The sequence below is a fragment of the Esox lucius genome, chromosome 16 (genome assembly GCF_011004845.1).
Source record: "Esox lucius isolate fEsoLuc1 chromosome 16, fEsoLuc1.pri, whole genome shotgun sequence".
Classification (NCBI taxonomy): Eukaryota; Metazoa; Chordata; class Actinopteri; order Esociformes; family Esocidae; genus Esox; species Esox lucius.
The window spans coordinates 22,247,046-22,264,609 of NC_047584.1; the positions used below are offsets into that span (position 1 = coordinate 22,247,046).

General features: G+C 38.9%; 1 protein-coding gene across 1 annotated transcript in view; it reads right to left on the reverse strand.

The window, feature by feature from the left end:
- Positions 1–17,564, reverse strand: part of ttn.2 (titin, tandem duplicate 2) — a 177,628-nt gene that overhangs the window by 136,550 nt on the left and 23,514 nt on the right. The window contains exon 41 of the mRNA XM_034286796.1: positions 2,533–2,811. Coding sequence (XP_034142687.1) covers positions 2,533–2,811 — 279 coding nt within the window. The remainder of the gene's footprint in view (positions 1–2,532; positions 2,812–17,564) is intronic.

Below are 17,564 nucleotides of genomic sequence, written 5' to 3' on the forward strand. Positions count from 1 at the left end.
TGTGAAAGAGGGTGGTATGATACGATCTGTTTATTGGAAAGAAAATGTTACATCATAAATTGCAAGTTGCATACATTTCATGAAAACAATTTAAAAAGCAGCAAAAAAGAAAAGCTAACCTAGCACAGTAATACAGCATGAGCACTGGTCCTTTCCAACCCGATTGGACACTTCCATTGTGTATTCAGAAGAGTCTGCCTTTTCAGCAGCTAGAATCTTTAAGATGGCTATGTTCTCTTTCAGAGTGATTTTATATTTCCGACTTCCTTTCATCTCTTTTCCATCCTGGAACCATTTCACTTTAAGTTCAGGGCTTCCAGCAATTTTGCATTCCAAGGTTGCAGGTTCTCCTGAAGTCACATTGATGGATTCTGCCTTCTCTATGATTCTAGCAGGTTCTACGATAAAGTTTATTAGTGTTAAGACAACATTATGTCTTTACATTTTGCACATATGTGGACGTACTGTATTTACTGTATGTTTATAAATGTTTCAATAGTTGAAATCTAACCTTGAACTGTTACAGTGGTTTCACATTTATTTTGTCCAGCCTCATTCTCTGCTTGACAAGTGTACTTGCCACCATGGCTAATGGCAACAGTTGTTATTTGCAGAATAGCAATGTTGTTCTCAAATACCATTTTAATATTTGGATCATCATCTCTCAAAATGTCATTTTCCTTCAACCATTTGACAGCAATGGGGGGTGAGCCTTTCAATGAGCTTTGTAATTTCACAGAATCTCCCAATGTGGCTGTAATGCTTTCAATCTTCTTCACAAATGTTGGTGGTTCTGTACAACACATTTTCAAATTAATTAAATGCGTTATATAGAAAGTTTATTTAGGCAATTTAATTGTAACTGTATTTTTTTCATTTTTAACCAACTATACTAACCTTTTAGTTTAGCCAGTGCCTTTGAGATGATTTTGCCAACATCATTAGCTATGCAGCACTGATAATCCCCAACATCTGCACTTTCAAATGAGCAGAATTCCAAACGAGCAATGGACTCCTGAGAGACGATTTTATACTTTCTATCTGTGGCGGCGACTGGTTTCTTATTTTTCAACCAGGTGATTTCAAATGGAGCAGTTCCTTTTATTTCACATTCGAATACAGCAGGCTTTCCTTTCACTGCTTCTACCATTTGTAATTCTTTACGAAGGGACGGTGGTTCTAAGAGTAAAGATCAAATGAAATGTTTTTATTTTAATTTATTTTACAATAATAATAAAAAGTTCCATCAAATTGTTATGGTTGCAAACCTTTAACGGATAACTCAGTGCTGCAGCTCTCACTACCAGCTTCATTTGACACCTCACATGTGTAGTTTCCACTGTCTAACACATTTACAGTGATTATTTCCAAAGTTGCAAGACCAGCCTTGAATGTGATTTTGTATTTTTCTCCATCACTGAGCTCCTTGTCATTCAGAAACCAGGTAGCTTTGAGTTCAGCTGATCCTTTGACTGTACACTGCATCCGAGCAGTAATGCCATGCTTCCACAGTAGCTTTGGTTCCAATTTCTTAACAAAGATAGGAGGCTCTGAAACAAGTAATAATTTGCAAAACAGCAAATGTGTTGTCAAACAAGAATAAATCCATAACCACCAAAAAAAGAAGAAAAAAAAACTGGATCAGAGAAGATATACAGTAGCTGCAAAGCATTAGTGACTGTTTCAAAGAGAAGTCAATTGGCTGCAAATTCACAATTAGTTCCTTGTTAGCAGATTTGTACAGTATATGCACACACACGACAGGAAGTTAACTTAAAGACCTTACCTTGTACCGTCACTGTGATAGAACAAGTTGCACTGCCAGCATCATTTGAAGCTGTGCATACATATTTCCCTGAATCTTTCAGTTTTGTCTTGGTAATTTCAAGAATGATAACCTTGTCTTCAAAGGAATGTTTACAATCCATTGTTTGATGAAGCTTTTTTCCATCCTTCATCCAGGTGATGGTCACTCCAGTGTCTTCGTCTACTTGACCTTCGAGCCTTAATGTATTATCAACAGCCAAAGACACTGAGGTCTCAAAGGTCTTTACAAAACTGGGTTTGTTGATAATCCTCAATACTGAACTGCATGTTCCAGTGCCAACACTGTTTGATGCTTTGCAAAGGTAAGTACCCTGATCGGTCAGCTGAAGGTTTTTGATTTGTAGGGAATATTTGTTCTTGTCAGACAATATGTGATAGTTTCCCCCCGAAGAGATAGCAATATTGTCTTTGTGCCAGACAACATTCATTGGCGAAGAGCCAGTCAGTACACAATGGAATGATGCTTGTTTGCCCACATATAAAGTCATTGGTTCAGGCTTTATTGTAAATACTGGTGGGTATAGCTCTATAAAAAGTGATTAAAGATGAAAAAGGGAATAGGATATCAATGGCTATTTTAAAGGGATACCATAAACCACGTTTGAGACAACCACTGCACATTACAATTCTCTGTATTGTATTCAACCCCAAAAGGAAACATACATACAGTTGCACCAATAATGTTAAAGTAAACAGAGGACTCACCTGTCACAATCAGTTTGGCGGAACAGGAGTCACTGCCATGCTGGTTTGTAGCTTTGCAGCTGTATTCACCACTGTCAGCTTTAACAGGGCTGAGGAACTCCAATGAAGATGTCAGCTGACGACTGAGGATGCGGCAATTTGCACTCTCTTTGATCAAAGTGCCAGACTTGTACCATTTGAAGGTTACATTTGGTGCCTCTTCAATTTCACATTCGAACTTGGCTCCGCTGCCAACATTGATCTCAATGGGAACAATTTTGCTCCTGAAAACAGGTGGCACTATAATGTGCACCAAAAAGAAAAGTAAATTAGCACACAGGTAGGTAATGATGTGAAAGGTTACAAGCAGATAAAGAGCTGGAACAGGATGGGGGAATGCAACAATATGGTGAAATGCATTCCAGGAGTTACTGTGAAGAAATGGTGGAATGGTTAGAGGGAAGAAGGAATGTGACTTCATGATTAATAAAAGAGAAAAGTGACCATGAAGAATGGAACCATGACAACTTTGCCCATGAAAGCATGCCGAACAATTTCAGTGCACACTAGAGCATAACCAAGAGTGAAATGCTGAAGTTCATGAGTGATCGTATAAAACCGTATTTTCATAGAGAATTAAATGGAATGCTTGTGATACACGGGTGTATTAGTAGTGAACTGATAGTATGGTGAATGAATGCTAAAATTTAATTTGAATGAATATTTTACATTACTTCAAAACATATATTCCATATGAAAATAGTTCGAGCTTTTTCCCAAGATGAGAAAACCTTTTAATATGAAATTACCCAAATGTAATGAATGATTGTTAGTTGTAAATGATATAATGTGTTTGGTGACAAGTGATAATAAAACTATTCCCATTAGCCAACCTTTAGAGATAACTGTGAGTCTTGATGATGTTGTGGTCTTTCCAGCTTCATTCACAGCCTCAAAGACATATTCTCCTTCATGCTTCTCCTTGATAATGTCCATTATTGTAAGTGTGTATATCTCGTGTTCTTTGGAACACTTGAACTCTTTGCCAGATTTAATTATTTGTCCATTGAAAATCCAATTAGCTTTTGTAGCGTACTTTACTGTCACAGTATAGGTCACATTACAATGCTCCTCTGTGGCAATATTCTCTAGCAAGTTTTCAATATAGGGATATTTTACAATTTCTTGTGATTTCAATTGTTTTACCTCTTCTGAAATAAATTCCTCCCTATGTTCTTTTTGGATGAGCACATCTAAAGATTGCTCAGTTGGAATAGATGTTATTGGCATATCAGTGGTGATATCAGCCATTCCTACATCTCTCTCATGATCTGTTATAGTCACCTCCTGTCTGACCACTTTTATTGTCTGTTCAAAGTCAGCATGTGATTCTGTAGCAACTTTAATAGCTTGAGCACTCAAGTTGGACTGACTTACTTTGGACTCATGAACCACGATACATTTCTCAGATGTTGATTTTTGAAGTCTTGTTGGAGATTCAGTTATTTGTGCAGCAGCCTGAGATTTCGGTGTCGTGACATCAACCACACTTTCTACTACTTTGGCAGTCTCCATAACCGATGACATCATTTCTTTTGAGGATGCACTGCTAACCTGTAATCTTTGGGGCTTGTCAATTTGCATTGTACTAGGTTGTTCGGAGGTAAGAATGTGCTTCTCACTATAGACAATTGAGTAGAAGGCTGCTTGGAGCTCAGTCCTAAGATCTGCAGTCTGATGGTACTGACCCTCGAAAGCAAGTGTTATTTCCATAGGAGCACCTGGTGTTGTGATAAGATATGTGAACATTGCACGTCTAGGTTCCTTGCATACCCTCACTTCCTGTACATTAGTAGCTTCTAAACTTCCAACAACATCTGCTAGAATAAGTGGCTGATCAAGAGCTACAGCAGCTGAAAGTATATCTTTTAACTGACGTCTGATGTCCACACTAGTTGGTTTTGGAACCTGAATAACAAATGTGAGCTCCTTTGGAAGAGTTCGACTTTCACCAGACTCTGAAACAAAAACAGACATTTTGGGCTGGGTTTTCAGACTAACTGTTGTTGACTCTGATTTGGTTATTTGTTGAGACATTTCACCGATTAATATACGTTTTTCATCCATCGTTATTGACTGTCTAACAGACTGTCCTTCCTGTATCTGCATAGCAAAATCTTGATCAGTAGCTTCCAGAAGTTTGCTACTCTCAGTTGCAATCGCTTTCTCCTCTATTTGTATGGGCTCAGAAGGTAGTTTAGGTTCTATTTCTGTTTTGCATGTACATTTGTCAACAGCTGTCAAAGTTTCAGAATGTCCCTCCTCTAACGCTTGAAGATCTGAAACACTTGTAACTTGCATAATGTTCCAACGATCTTCCTTTTGGATTAATGCTCGCTGTTTTTTGATATTACTAGTAAATGGTGTTTCTTTAGATATCTGCATGGGCTCTGATGTGACCTGAAGAATTTTCTGAGGTCTGGTTTCTGTTCTAAGCACTGATTGAACACCAGTCACAGACACATCCAGATCTTTGGAATAATCTGCGCTCAACTCTCTTTTCTCCTCCAAGCATGTTGCATGTTTTCTGGCTTTCTCTTTCTTCTGTGTTGCTGTTTGTTGGTCTGGCTTTTCAATTGTAATAATTCCTTCTTTGGTTAAGGCGCCTACTGGATGAACAGCCTGAAGATGTAATGTGGTAGGTTCTTGTTTTTGTGGCTGAACGGTCAATGTTTCTCTCTTGGCATCAAACTCAGTCGTATCTTCACAAATGAAAGATCTCTGTTCATCATGGGTTACTGTATGTGAAAGAGTAGGGCTTTTCCTGGCACCTGCTTGTTCAACAGCTGGTTTCTCAGAAGTAAATGGTTCTTCGGATGTTAGAGCATCCTGATCTCTGATTATCTGCAAATGCAGTACCTGTTCACCTTCTACATGAGAAAATATTGAAATAGCACTTTCTAAACACTGAACTGGTTCTGTGTGTTCAGCTTGTAACATCTGCTTCTCCTCAGCTGTCAGTGCAGATTTCATAATGTAATCCTTACAAAGGCGGGCCTTCTCTGCATCTGGTCTCGGTGTGGTAAAATGAGTCTCTTTTGATAATGTCTGTTTAGTATCAGAAACTGAGGCTAGAACAGGTTTGACCAATTCTTTTCTTACTGAAGACTGTAGAGCAGAATCAGCAGAGGGCGCATCTGTGGTATGTCCCTCATTGATAATCTGTTTTTCAGCTGACGTAGCGGAGTACAATATTTTAACACCTTCTTTTACTTTGTAACTTTTCTCCTCATGTGGCTTGGGAATTTCTTGTGATTGTTCTTTTAAAAATGACAGTTGGGATTCAACAAGATGACTACTGACAAGATGTCTTGGCTCAGCAGTTGGCTTTATTTTATCTGTTTTCCTTTGACTTGACATTTCTGTGCTTACACTCGCCAAGGTGGTAATCTCCTCAGTAGTGGCAGACATTAACTTAGAATGCTTCACTTTTGAAGACTGGAGCTCTACAACCTCTGGGCTTTGGATACGGTCACAGTGCTGCTCTGTGAGTTTTGGACTTTCCTGAACTGCAGATGTATGAAAGGCAGATGTTTTAAGTTGTTTTTTAGGAACTGCTGAAACCTGTGGTGGAAGGGGAACACCTACAGATACTCTTTCTTGTATCTCATGTGAATGCAGAACTGCAGCCTGCTGGGTAACTTTCTCTTTCTGAACAGTAGCGGCAGAGATATCCAACTCTTTAATGGTTTCTGCTTGCTCACTTGAAACAACCTGTCTGTCCTCAGTACCAATGGTGTACACCATCTGATGTCCTGCCTGAACGCTGGACCTAGCCTCACCAGGAAGGTTGACCTCATATAAGCGTGACTCTGTCGCTTGATCAGTAGTCATGGATATTTTATAGCCTTTTTGAACAACCAAGTGTTCCTTCTGCTGAGAAACAGAGACAGTCTGTTCGAAGACAATTAGGTCAGCACTACAGGAGGCATGTCCAGATGGGTTGGAAGCCTTACAAGTATAGAGACCACCGTCCTGCTGTTGGATACCTTTCATGTTGATGAAGCCAGAGCCATCTGGGTTGTTCACAATAATGCAGTACTTACCAGGATGAATTTGACAATCACTTTTATACCATTGCACATCTGGTATTGGTTCACCAGTTACTTTATACTTAAAGTAAGCCTCACCTCCCTCTTGGCATTTTATAGGTTTGATTTGGCTTGTGAAATTAGGTGGTTGGCCAGTGGCTTTGAACATTTTTTCCACCCATTGTTCAGCTGTAGTTATAGCTCTCTTCCTCACCTCCAAGTAAGTACTACATGTTGTCTGCCCAAATCGATTGCTAGCTGTACAAGTGTAATCACCTTCATACTCTGCTTTAACCTCAGATATTATTAAGGTGTACTCATCATTTTCTTGAATCAATTTGTAAATTGATGATAAAGTAATTAGTTTTCCATTATGAAACCACTGAACAGTGGGCTTTGGAAAGCCAGCAACTGTGACAGTAAATATAGCTGTCTCCCCAACATGCACAGCTGCTGGCAAGAGTTGAGTCAAAAATATTGGTTTTTCTTTTTTCTTCTCTAAAGTACTAGAATAGCGTTTGGACTCTGGCTTGAGTTCAAGTGTTTTTGTTTTTTGAGGTAACTGAAGGCCAGTAGTGTAGGATTCTTGTTCTTCTTCCACAGTCATCACAGTTGAGCTAGAATATTCTGTGTAAAGAATAACGAGTAAGATTGAAAAATAATGTCCATAAAAGAGAAACTGTGTTTGCTGCAAAGACTTAAAGGGTGCTGGAAAGATTACTTTAGGCATAATTGGGGGTTTTGGATAATTGGTCCACTAATCCAATCAGACTCATTTGTGGATGCTGCCACTTCTGTGTTTGAAGGAAATTCGAAGGTATGTTGAAGATAGCATATGGTTAGAATTTAATTCTAGAAGGTCCTGGTGTGTAATAGCCAAATCTACCTAGCTTTTATCTCCTCCCAAACTAGGTGCATCATTTAAAAAGATAAAATAGTCAATGTTTTATGTGTAAATGTTATTAATAATAGCAAAGAATGTTGTATCCACCTGATTGTGGTGCCTGAGAGCAAATGGGCAAAACTGTTGAGACTGAATTTTGGAGGTCTTTATGCAGCTCTATGCACCAGCGAATACTGAGGAAATTCCTTCAAACTGCAAGGATAACCATAAAAAAATTCTGAAATCTCTAATTACCAAAGTATCCCTTTAAAAGAAAACACAACACCATAAACTAAATACACCAGAATGTCACTTGTTTATTTATATATCAATAAACACGGTTAGAGACAAATAGAGGTAAACAAATAAATCAGCAATTTTAAAACCTTCATTTTCAGCTGAATACATTGTCAAAGTTGTTTACTGAAATAAGTCAAACTGTAAATACTTTAAAACCCCTAGTATACAGTATTCATGTATTCATAAAGTATTCATAAATACAACTGCCTCTTATGCATAGCATATTTACAGCACATTATGTATATAATGAGAAATATTTTTTGAAATGTGATTAAACTTTGCAGTCAGCACCAAGGCTATATTTAGAATGTATGTATTTTCTATTGCAGTCCTAGTGAAAAAATAAACACTCTAATAGTGCATTCAATATTAGAATGATCTTGGTTAGATCATGTAGTGTAATAAATTGTTTTCAAACCCATGAATCAAAAGATTATTATTATTATATTATTACAAACTCATTCAAATTTTTTTTTTTTACTTGACATCATTAATTCTTTATCTAAGGAATATTTTGTAAGTGATACAGTATCATGCTAATGAAGTTATCATGGATGCATACATAATTTGACAAGCACGTCTTAACACTACTAACTGGGAAGAGGCAACCCAGTTCTCATTTGTGCATGCTTTTTTAGTTCAGAAATAGTCTTTATCTGGGTGTAAGATACCCTTGATGATCAAATAAATAATGTCTCAGTGTTAAATATTATAGAATATTAAATATTTAAAATATTAAATAATACACTGACATTTTGATACAATATCTTACTTAGGGCCTAATATGAATTAATTCCTTGGGTGACTATGCTTTGATTAAAAATGGGTGCTACGCATTCTCACACATGTATTCACAGTTAATTAAAAAAAGAACAACTTTATCTCAAACTATTTTTAAAGGCAAACTTTCCCCTACACCAAACTTGATGATACCTTTTATAGTCACTCTGATTTCTGAAGTCATTACACACTATACACAATAAATAAGCAAAATACCTAAATGTACCACATAATCATACATTTTTACTTTCAAAGAAACTTCAGATCAAAATGAAAACAAATTATATGAAGAGATTAGAACACTTTCAACAAAGCAGTTGTTTCAGTACACCCAGATGTGTTTCGGATATGACACTTGTACTCCCCAGCATCATTTTGTGTAACATTTGTTATGATCAAGTTGAAATGTCCAGATGCTTTCTCTTGTATCATATACCTAGTGTCTTTCACTAGATTGCCATCTTTGTACCATTCGGCAGTGGGATGAGGTTTACCATTAACTAAACACTGGAGGACTACTGGAGTTCCTACAGCTGCAGTGACGTTGGTCAAAGGAATAATGCATTTTGGTGGCGTTTCAGTAATGTGAAACTGGAAACTACACATTTCGGATGACTTCCCTTTGAATTCTATTTTGTCATCTTTCGAAGGCTCTGCAAAAACGTCAAAATTGATACTGACATATTTCTCTCCCTGCTCACTTATCTCATTGTCAGTCATAGCTACAAGTCTAACAGCCTTTTGTGATTCATCAGCTTCCTGCTCAAATTCAAATTCCAGCTCTATTTCTGATTCTTGCTCACCATCAAACTCATTCCCAACAACCAAGTCAAACTTTTGAGGTTGAACTTTAGCACTACCAAGAGACACAGCTGTTAATTCTTTCCCCCTTGTTTTCCCTAAAAAGCTTTTAGGATTCAACACAAGAAGGGATGCTCTGCAAAGAGTTTCTCCAACCACATTGATTGCCCTGCAGGTGTATATTCCACTATCAGATGCACAAATTTTCTTAATTTTAAGAAAATGATTGTCTCCATCAGACGAGTGCAAATATTTCTTGTTATCAGGTGGTATCTTTTTGTTACCTTTAAACCATGATACTATGGGAGACGGAATTCCCATTAGAGAACACTCAAACATTACAGTTGTATTCTCTGGGGTTTCCACATCACAAATTGGGTTTATAAAGCGCGGGGGCATTTCTGTAACCTCAAAAGCAATCTTCAAATCATCCCTTTCTTGCGTTACAAAGTCCACTCCACTCTCTTCATACATACTCGGGAGAACATCAAGTGAGATTATCATACTTTTATTGTCAGCAGTGTATTCTGGGATGGTAATTATCTTCACCTGCCTCTCAAACTCTTTAACCTCATTTTCATCCAGCTCCACCTCTAATAGAATCTCCTGAGGTGAGGTAGACCTTGATGAGTCATCGTCCTCCTCAACATCAAACTCCATCACATGCTGATGGGTGACTGCTGGTGGTGGGGGCATATATCTGGCCTCATTTGAAATAACTACAACTAGTGCAACACTTTTTGCCTCACCTACATAGTTAACAGCTTCGCAAATATATTCACCTTCATCAGCTTTGGTAACGTTTTGAATAACAAGTGTAATATTGTCACCATCTCTGTCCATTGTAATCCTTTCATCTGCAACAAGTTGGGTTTTATTTCTAAACCACTTCACTTCAGGTGAAGGCAACCCAAAAACCTCAGCATAAAATGATAATAATTGGTGTTCATAAACTCTTCTTTTGGTGAGAGGTTTGAGGAAAGCCGGAGGGATTCCTTGCACTTTTTCTTGCAGTCCTCCAATGCCAAGGGCATGCTCTGAGAGGAATCTTCCTTCATCTAAGCTAAACACAGGGGGTGTTGTCTCAATACCCTCATCATCGGGTGACCTCAAGAACTTATCGGGAGAAAAGAATCGCTCACTGGAGTCAGTAGATGGTATTTTAGGTTCAAGAGAAGAGAAGGCATACTCATTAGGGGTCATGTAACCTTCTGGAGATTCAGTTTCAGGTGTGTGGAAAGATTCTGGAGATTTGGGGAACTGTGAAATTTCAGTAGAAGAAGCTGGCGTATAAAATCTCTCAACTTCGGTTAATTCCTCACTAAATGTACTACCACACTCAATAGACATTTCAGACTCTGGTGACAAGGGTCTCCCCCACTCAGTTGGTGGATTGTAGTAGTCATAAACAGCACTGAAGGTCACTGGCTCTTCCTCAAGTGAGATCACACCTCTAGCCCCTTGCCCGACAGCTGTATTTAGGTCAGCAGGTTCTGCTTTAAACTCTGCTTGCTGTTGTGAACCTTGTGTGGTAAAGTAATCTGTATGATCATCGACTTTAGGCTTGACACTCATTGATTCTGAAACCACAGAAGGCTCACAACTCCCAACAACAGCCTGTTCCTTGTTATCCTCTGCTGCTTGTTCACTTTCAATTTCACTATGTGGCCCAATATCACGGACATATGTGTGACCATTTGACTGTTCAGGTATAGACATTTTTTCATTGATATCAATCATGCCAGCACTAACAGAAAAGTCACTTTCCAATTCCTGGACATCTGGAGAAAATGGTTTTGGCTTTACAATCTTATCACAGACTGACTCTGAAACATCATCTGGGGTCTTTGACATGAATTTGTCAAAATTAATAAAGCTTGCGCCAGTGTTGACCAATGCAGTTCTACTGTCCACTTTAATACTTTCTTCTATTACACCAGGTCCCATAATTTCTGGGATATAACTAGCCTTTACTGCCTTCACGGTCTCAGGTTTAACAAGCTCTGGTGACTCCTGCATCTCTGTTATGTTGCAGAGGGGTTCAAATAGTTTTAAGTCACTCTTTGTCTCAATTATGCCAACATCCTCAACAGTTTTTCCAGAAATCATAGAGATTTCATTTTCTTCCGCCAGAGTAGTAGATAGGGTTTGACCACCCTCTGTTTCGTCTTTGGAGGAGACTGCCTTTGCTTTGGTTAAAATCTGTTTATCATCACCTTCTAGTACGACTAACTTAGGCTCACGTGTGGGGGAAATTGACTTTAGACTGGGAATCACTTTTTCAGTACATTCATCTAACATATTGCCTTCTTTTTGCGGCGGTGGAGCTCCTTCCACCAAATGAGTATAGAACAAATTATCCTGATCAGGATGGATTGCAACCTCTGGGATATCCTCCTGAGGGAAATATGACTCAGTGGACATTTTCACTTCTTCAAAAGATTGTGTATCTCTTAACTCAGGTGCCTCTGATAATGTAGTTGCCTCAAATGCCATCTTAATTTGTGACACATTGACTACTGCAGCAGATGACTGCAGACCACACCCAGTAATAGTAGGTGCTTCTTTTGAAACATTTTGCTTTGCTTTGGTTACTTTTGGAACATTATCTTTAGGGCTGTGGAAACCTTCCGGTTTTTCAATCTCCTGCATTAACGCCTGGTCAGCAATGCCACTAGTATGGCTCAGAGGTATCTGGCTCAAGTCTTTCGAAGATTCAGATAGTATATGCAGTTTGTGCTCACCTTCCATGTCTGCCTCTGGCATAGATACTTTTGAAACATTATTCTTAGAGCTTAGAGTATTAATCAACTTTGGGTCAGTAATGTCACTAGTATCCCTCAGAGGGGACTGCATTACATCTTCAGAATTTCTGGATAGTAAATATTGCTCCCATTCATCAGCCATGGCTTCTGTTCCCTCAGAGGTTCTAGTAATAGCCCCAGCAGGGTGGCAGGACTCATCATAACTGATTTCAACCGTGGCAGACTTGCCTTCTGAAGTAGGTATGTTCTCAGATTCACGGACAAGCTGTGCAGAATCATTTGGGTCATAGGTGAATGTGAATTTGTGTTTCATAGGATGGGAACTACCATCGTCCTCAGACATCTCTGCGTCTTTTTCAATCATTTCGAATGGGACTGGTGTTGGAGCAGTGATTCTGATCTCAACAGGAGAAGAATACTGTGAAGATTCTGACACACAAGGTCTGTGTAAGACAGTCTGAGGCACCTGTAACAAGCTTTTTTCATTTGTTTCAACATCAATGTATGATTCAAGTTCCTCATTAACCATTTGGTCAAGATTTTCACCCATCTCATACTCAGTTGTTATTTTTACTTCATGTGAGGCCACTGTTGATGGTAATTGTCTTAATGGCTCACTCTCAGTAACTTGTAGTGTGGCGGAGGAGGTTGACTTTCCGAAAGTGTTGGTTATAACACAACTAAATGTTCCTTCATGATATATAGTGGGATAGTAGATGGTTAGTGTTGATTCATTTAATTTGGTGAGAACATCATAGTCTGGGTTTTGACCGATTAGTTGATTATCTTTGAGCCAAGTGACAGTTGGTTGAGGGTCTCCTCGGAAACGACATTTTAAGTCTGTCATCTCTCCCCTCTTTACTTTCATGGATGATATTTCTCTCACAAAGATAGGTGGGGTTGTTTTTGAAGTTTTACCAACTTCTTTCGTTCTATGTTTCATGTCTATTGGGTGAGGGTCTTTTCCTGAATATGACTGTTTGCCATCTTTTGATAGCATTTCGCTTTTCTCTTTTCTCTTCTCTGCAGTTGTCACCTTTTCATTTTCATAATGGCTTATGCCAGATTCTGAAATTGAAGCCCATTCTGCACCAACTTTACTTTCAGAGCAAGGCTGACCAATGTAATGTTCACTCACAGGTGCAGAACCTCTCCCTGGTGAATGTCGTCTAAAAGTTGCAGGCTCTCTTCTAGGTGAGCCTTCTCTTCCAGATGAACTTTCTCTTCCAAGTGAAAGTTGTCTTCCAGGTGAGGACTCTGTCTCAGGTAAGTGAGACTGAAGTGACATTTGATGAAACTTGTCAATGCGATTAGAAACTGGTTGATAAGAAAGATCTTTACTGGCATCCTGTTCCTTGCTATCAGTCCTCTTATTACATTGTAGTGGAACTTGAGACATAGCCCAATCCACTTGAGATAAATGCTTATCAGTGAAATATTTATCTTTCACATGTGAACATTCTTTCGCAGAATAGCGCTCTTTTAGAGGAAAGCCATCTTTCCCAGTTGAGCATTCTATTTCTGGTGAGTATTGTATCCCAGGTGATTGTTCTTTCACAGGTTGATTTGAAGAACATTCATGAAGTCCACTGGCAGTCTTATTTGGGGTTTCGGAATGTTCAGCTAAAGCCCAGCTGGACTCTAATTCAACAGCTTCTTCTTGTTCGGTGAGAACATCTTCTTGCCATTTTAAGATGCGCTGAGCTAAAGCTTCCTTTTCACTCACAAAATACTCACTTTCAGTCTGCAGCCTTGTTTCATCAATAATCATTTGTGGAGGAGGGGGCTTTTGGAAACTATCCTTTTTGAAATCATGATGGAAATCCTCTCTCTGGGACATTTCCTTTGACGTTCTGTTTGAAAAATACCTTCTTTCATCTGGGTAGTCATGCTGACTTGGGAAACCTTCCTTTATAATTTTTTCTTGTGAAGACCCTCTTGGCCCTTCATGGGTTGTATCATCATGCAGAAGCATTTCCTTTGTTTTCTTTGCAGGAGACTTTCTTCTTGCATCTCTGTATTCAGAAGGGACATCTTCGGTAAGAAACATTTCGTGTCTCGTCTTCTCTGGGGAAGACCTGTCATGTTTGTATTCAAGAGGTATAATAGCCTCAGTAATGACATGTTCTTTTACTATGTTTTCTGGTGAGGACCTTCTCTCATCTCTGAAATCATGAGGCACATCCTCTGTCAGAAATGTTTCATAATCTGTCTTTGCTGGGGAAGCCTTTCTTGTTGTTGCTAAATCTGCTTCCGTGTGAGGGGTTAACGCAATATTAGCGCTCTCTGCATCACTTTTTCTACCTATACAAGGTAAGTACTCATCACCAACCCAATCAGAATCCAGTGTTACTGCTTTTTCCTGCTCAGTCAAGACGTCTTGCTGCCATTTCATGATTCGATGTGCAAGAGCCTCTTCTTCACTCCTGAAAGTATCAGATTCACTCTTTAATTCATTAATATTTTCCTGTGATAAGTGGATCTCTTCCCGAGATGAAAGATGGCGCTGCCCTTGTTTTTTTCGCGGACTGCCAGGAATCTCTGTTGGTAAACGGAATGAATTCTGGTCAGTTTCACTCTTCAACCCAGAAGTATTTTCCCTGGAAAAGTGCCGCTCTTCACTGGATGAATGAGATTCTTCCTGTGTTTTCTTTTCAATGGCACACTTCTCTCTTTGTGAACTGGGAAAGGTATTTTCAGATTCACTCGTCAATCCACAAATATATTCACAGGATATAGGGAGCTGTCCCTGAGATAAATGCTGTCGCTCTTCTCTGGTTGAAATGTACTGTTCAGTGGTTTTCTCAATGACATACCTGTCTGTTGTTTGGGAATGCAACACATTCTCTGCACTGTCAGTCATCAATGCATGAATATTCTCTTTGGATAAATGATGATCATCTGTTTTACTTTGAATGGCACTCTCTGTTGTATGGGAAAGGGGAACTTTCTGGAAAGGGACATTGTTTTTCCTGGACAAACTGACCTTTTCCAGGGATATATGGTGCTCTTCCAAAGTTTTTGTCTCACTACTATCTGCATCAGTTTCTTTTGAAGAACAGGGCAAATGTTGGAAGTGTATTGCCTCCCCACCGTAAATATTTCTTTGACTCCCTTTTGGGGAAATGGGAAGATTCTGTTTAGATTCAATCTTCAATCCATTAATATTTTCAAGGGATTTATCCTCACTGACCTTCACAGCATTTGTAGCCATTTTGCTCCCACCCTCCTCACCATAAATACATTTTTCAGATTGCATGTATGATGAATCCCCTGTTTTTGAATGGTCTATTTCTAGCTCAAATGGTTCTTCTTGCCCCATCTTCATTCCCTTTTGCCATTTTCTAATTCGTAAGGCTAAAAGTTTATCTTCACATTCACTCTCTATGTTCTCATAGCGGTTTTCTGCAGAGCTGGGTTGACGTTCAAATTGTTCTTCTGTGCTCTTCACAGTATCCTCTTTTGGAACAGTCATGGACAATGTCTCCTTCAGCGCTTTGATAGGACTGGATGTGGAAAATTCATCTACTGGAGCAGCGTTTGGAGATCTTTGTGCATTCATGTGTGGAGATCTCTTTTCAGCACAAGCTAAAACAAATGCACCCCCTATCTTTGTCTTTAAGTCACCTGAGAACTGAGTTTGATCTAAATAGTCCTTACCTTGATTGCCTATGTAGTAAGCACCTTGATTTTCTGAGTTCTTATCCATGCTGTGTTCAAATCCTACCTCATCTTTGGGTTTCCCTAGTGTAACAACCTTTTTATCCATCTGTATAACAGAGTCCTTTTCTTTCTGTTCCTCTGGTAATTCACCTTTCAACAACTGAATTGCCCTAGACCGAGACTGAGGTTCAAATGAATGCCTCACACGAGGCTGGCTCGAATCAGCACTATGTGTGGGAATTCTGTCAAACCTACCAGATAATTCAGCAGACACTTTTTCGTTTCTTTCAATAGGGCGAGCATGCTGCAAATCTCCTGGCAAGGAGGAAGGCTTCTTGACCCTTAATCGATCAACATAATCTGCGTAGCTGGGTTCACTTGCATTTGACTCCAAGTCACACTCAGATGACATTGTGGACATAGACAGTCTCTTTTTCTGTTTAACTGCACTTTGTAAAAGGCCAAGTTTTGCTTTCACCTCTCCGTGGAGGCTTTCTGTGTCACTGAATCTGTCGCTGTATCTATCACTGCACCTGTCACTGAACTTGTCACTGAATCTCCCAGTATTTCTGTCACAAAAGATATCACTGTATCTGTCGTTAAACTTTTCTGACCTACTGAAACTTTGTCCACTAAAGATAGAAGGTGGAGAGCGTGCTCGTTCAGATGCTGTTTCAGTTAGATTTTTTTCTTTATCTTTCCCTCTTGTTGGTGATAAGCTTCTGAAGTACACAGTGCGCACAGGTGCATTTTTAGATCTGGATCTGCCCCTAGGTTTGGACTTTTTATCAAATGGAGATCCAACACATCTCAGCTCAACCCTGAACTTTCTATCCTTTTTTTGATCAACCAATGAATCTAAGCTTCCATGGGTTCTAGTTGACCTTCTAAGATGGCTTACATAATTAGCATTTTCTTCTGCCCTCATGGACACCAGAAGTGATGCTATGGACTCTGCAGAACCCTCTGTGTTAATTGCCATTACTCTGTAGCAACCAGAGTCATCATCTTTTATACTTTCAATTACTAAACTGGTCACGTGCATGTGCATAGTGCTTTCTGTACGTATTCTTCGACGGCGTTCTTTCTGAATCGGTCTATTGTTATGACACCATATTATGGTTGGGGTTGGGAAAGCTATCAGTCTACATCTTAATTCAGCTGGATCCCCTTCAATTACATTCTGGAAGCTCAGCTTTTTTGTAAAAGATGGCTTAATTTTATCAGTCCCATTCCATTTGATTGATGTATTGTTGGATTGTTTCAAGTCCCCCTCTGTGTCTGAAATGCTTCTGTGCTTCTGTCTTCTTCTCTCTGGGAATTCACTTTCATTATGAAATAACTCTGAAAAAGAAAAGACAAACACCATTTAATCCAATTCTCTCTGCAATAGATAAAAATATATATTTTTAAATGAATATTAATGGAAATATTAAGGTCATGCAGCATGTCACAAAGCCATAAAAGAACAATTTCACTCACCATATTTGTTCGAATAAACGCAAGACTTGATTCGTTTTAAAAGATTCTGACACGAAAATTGCTGGATGTTTTGTTCCTTCTTCTGTGGACATTTCTTCACAACATAAATTTCTTAAAAAGCATAATTATTTCCAAAATAACCTGATCTGTTTTCTGAAATAAGCTTGCTTTTGCTTTCCTTAGTGTTTGCATGAGCTAAATATTCCTTACCTGACTTGCAGAAAGATGAATAAACGCCCTTTCTAATCCTTCGAGTGATGGCAAATTATTCAAAAACATTTAATGAGA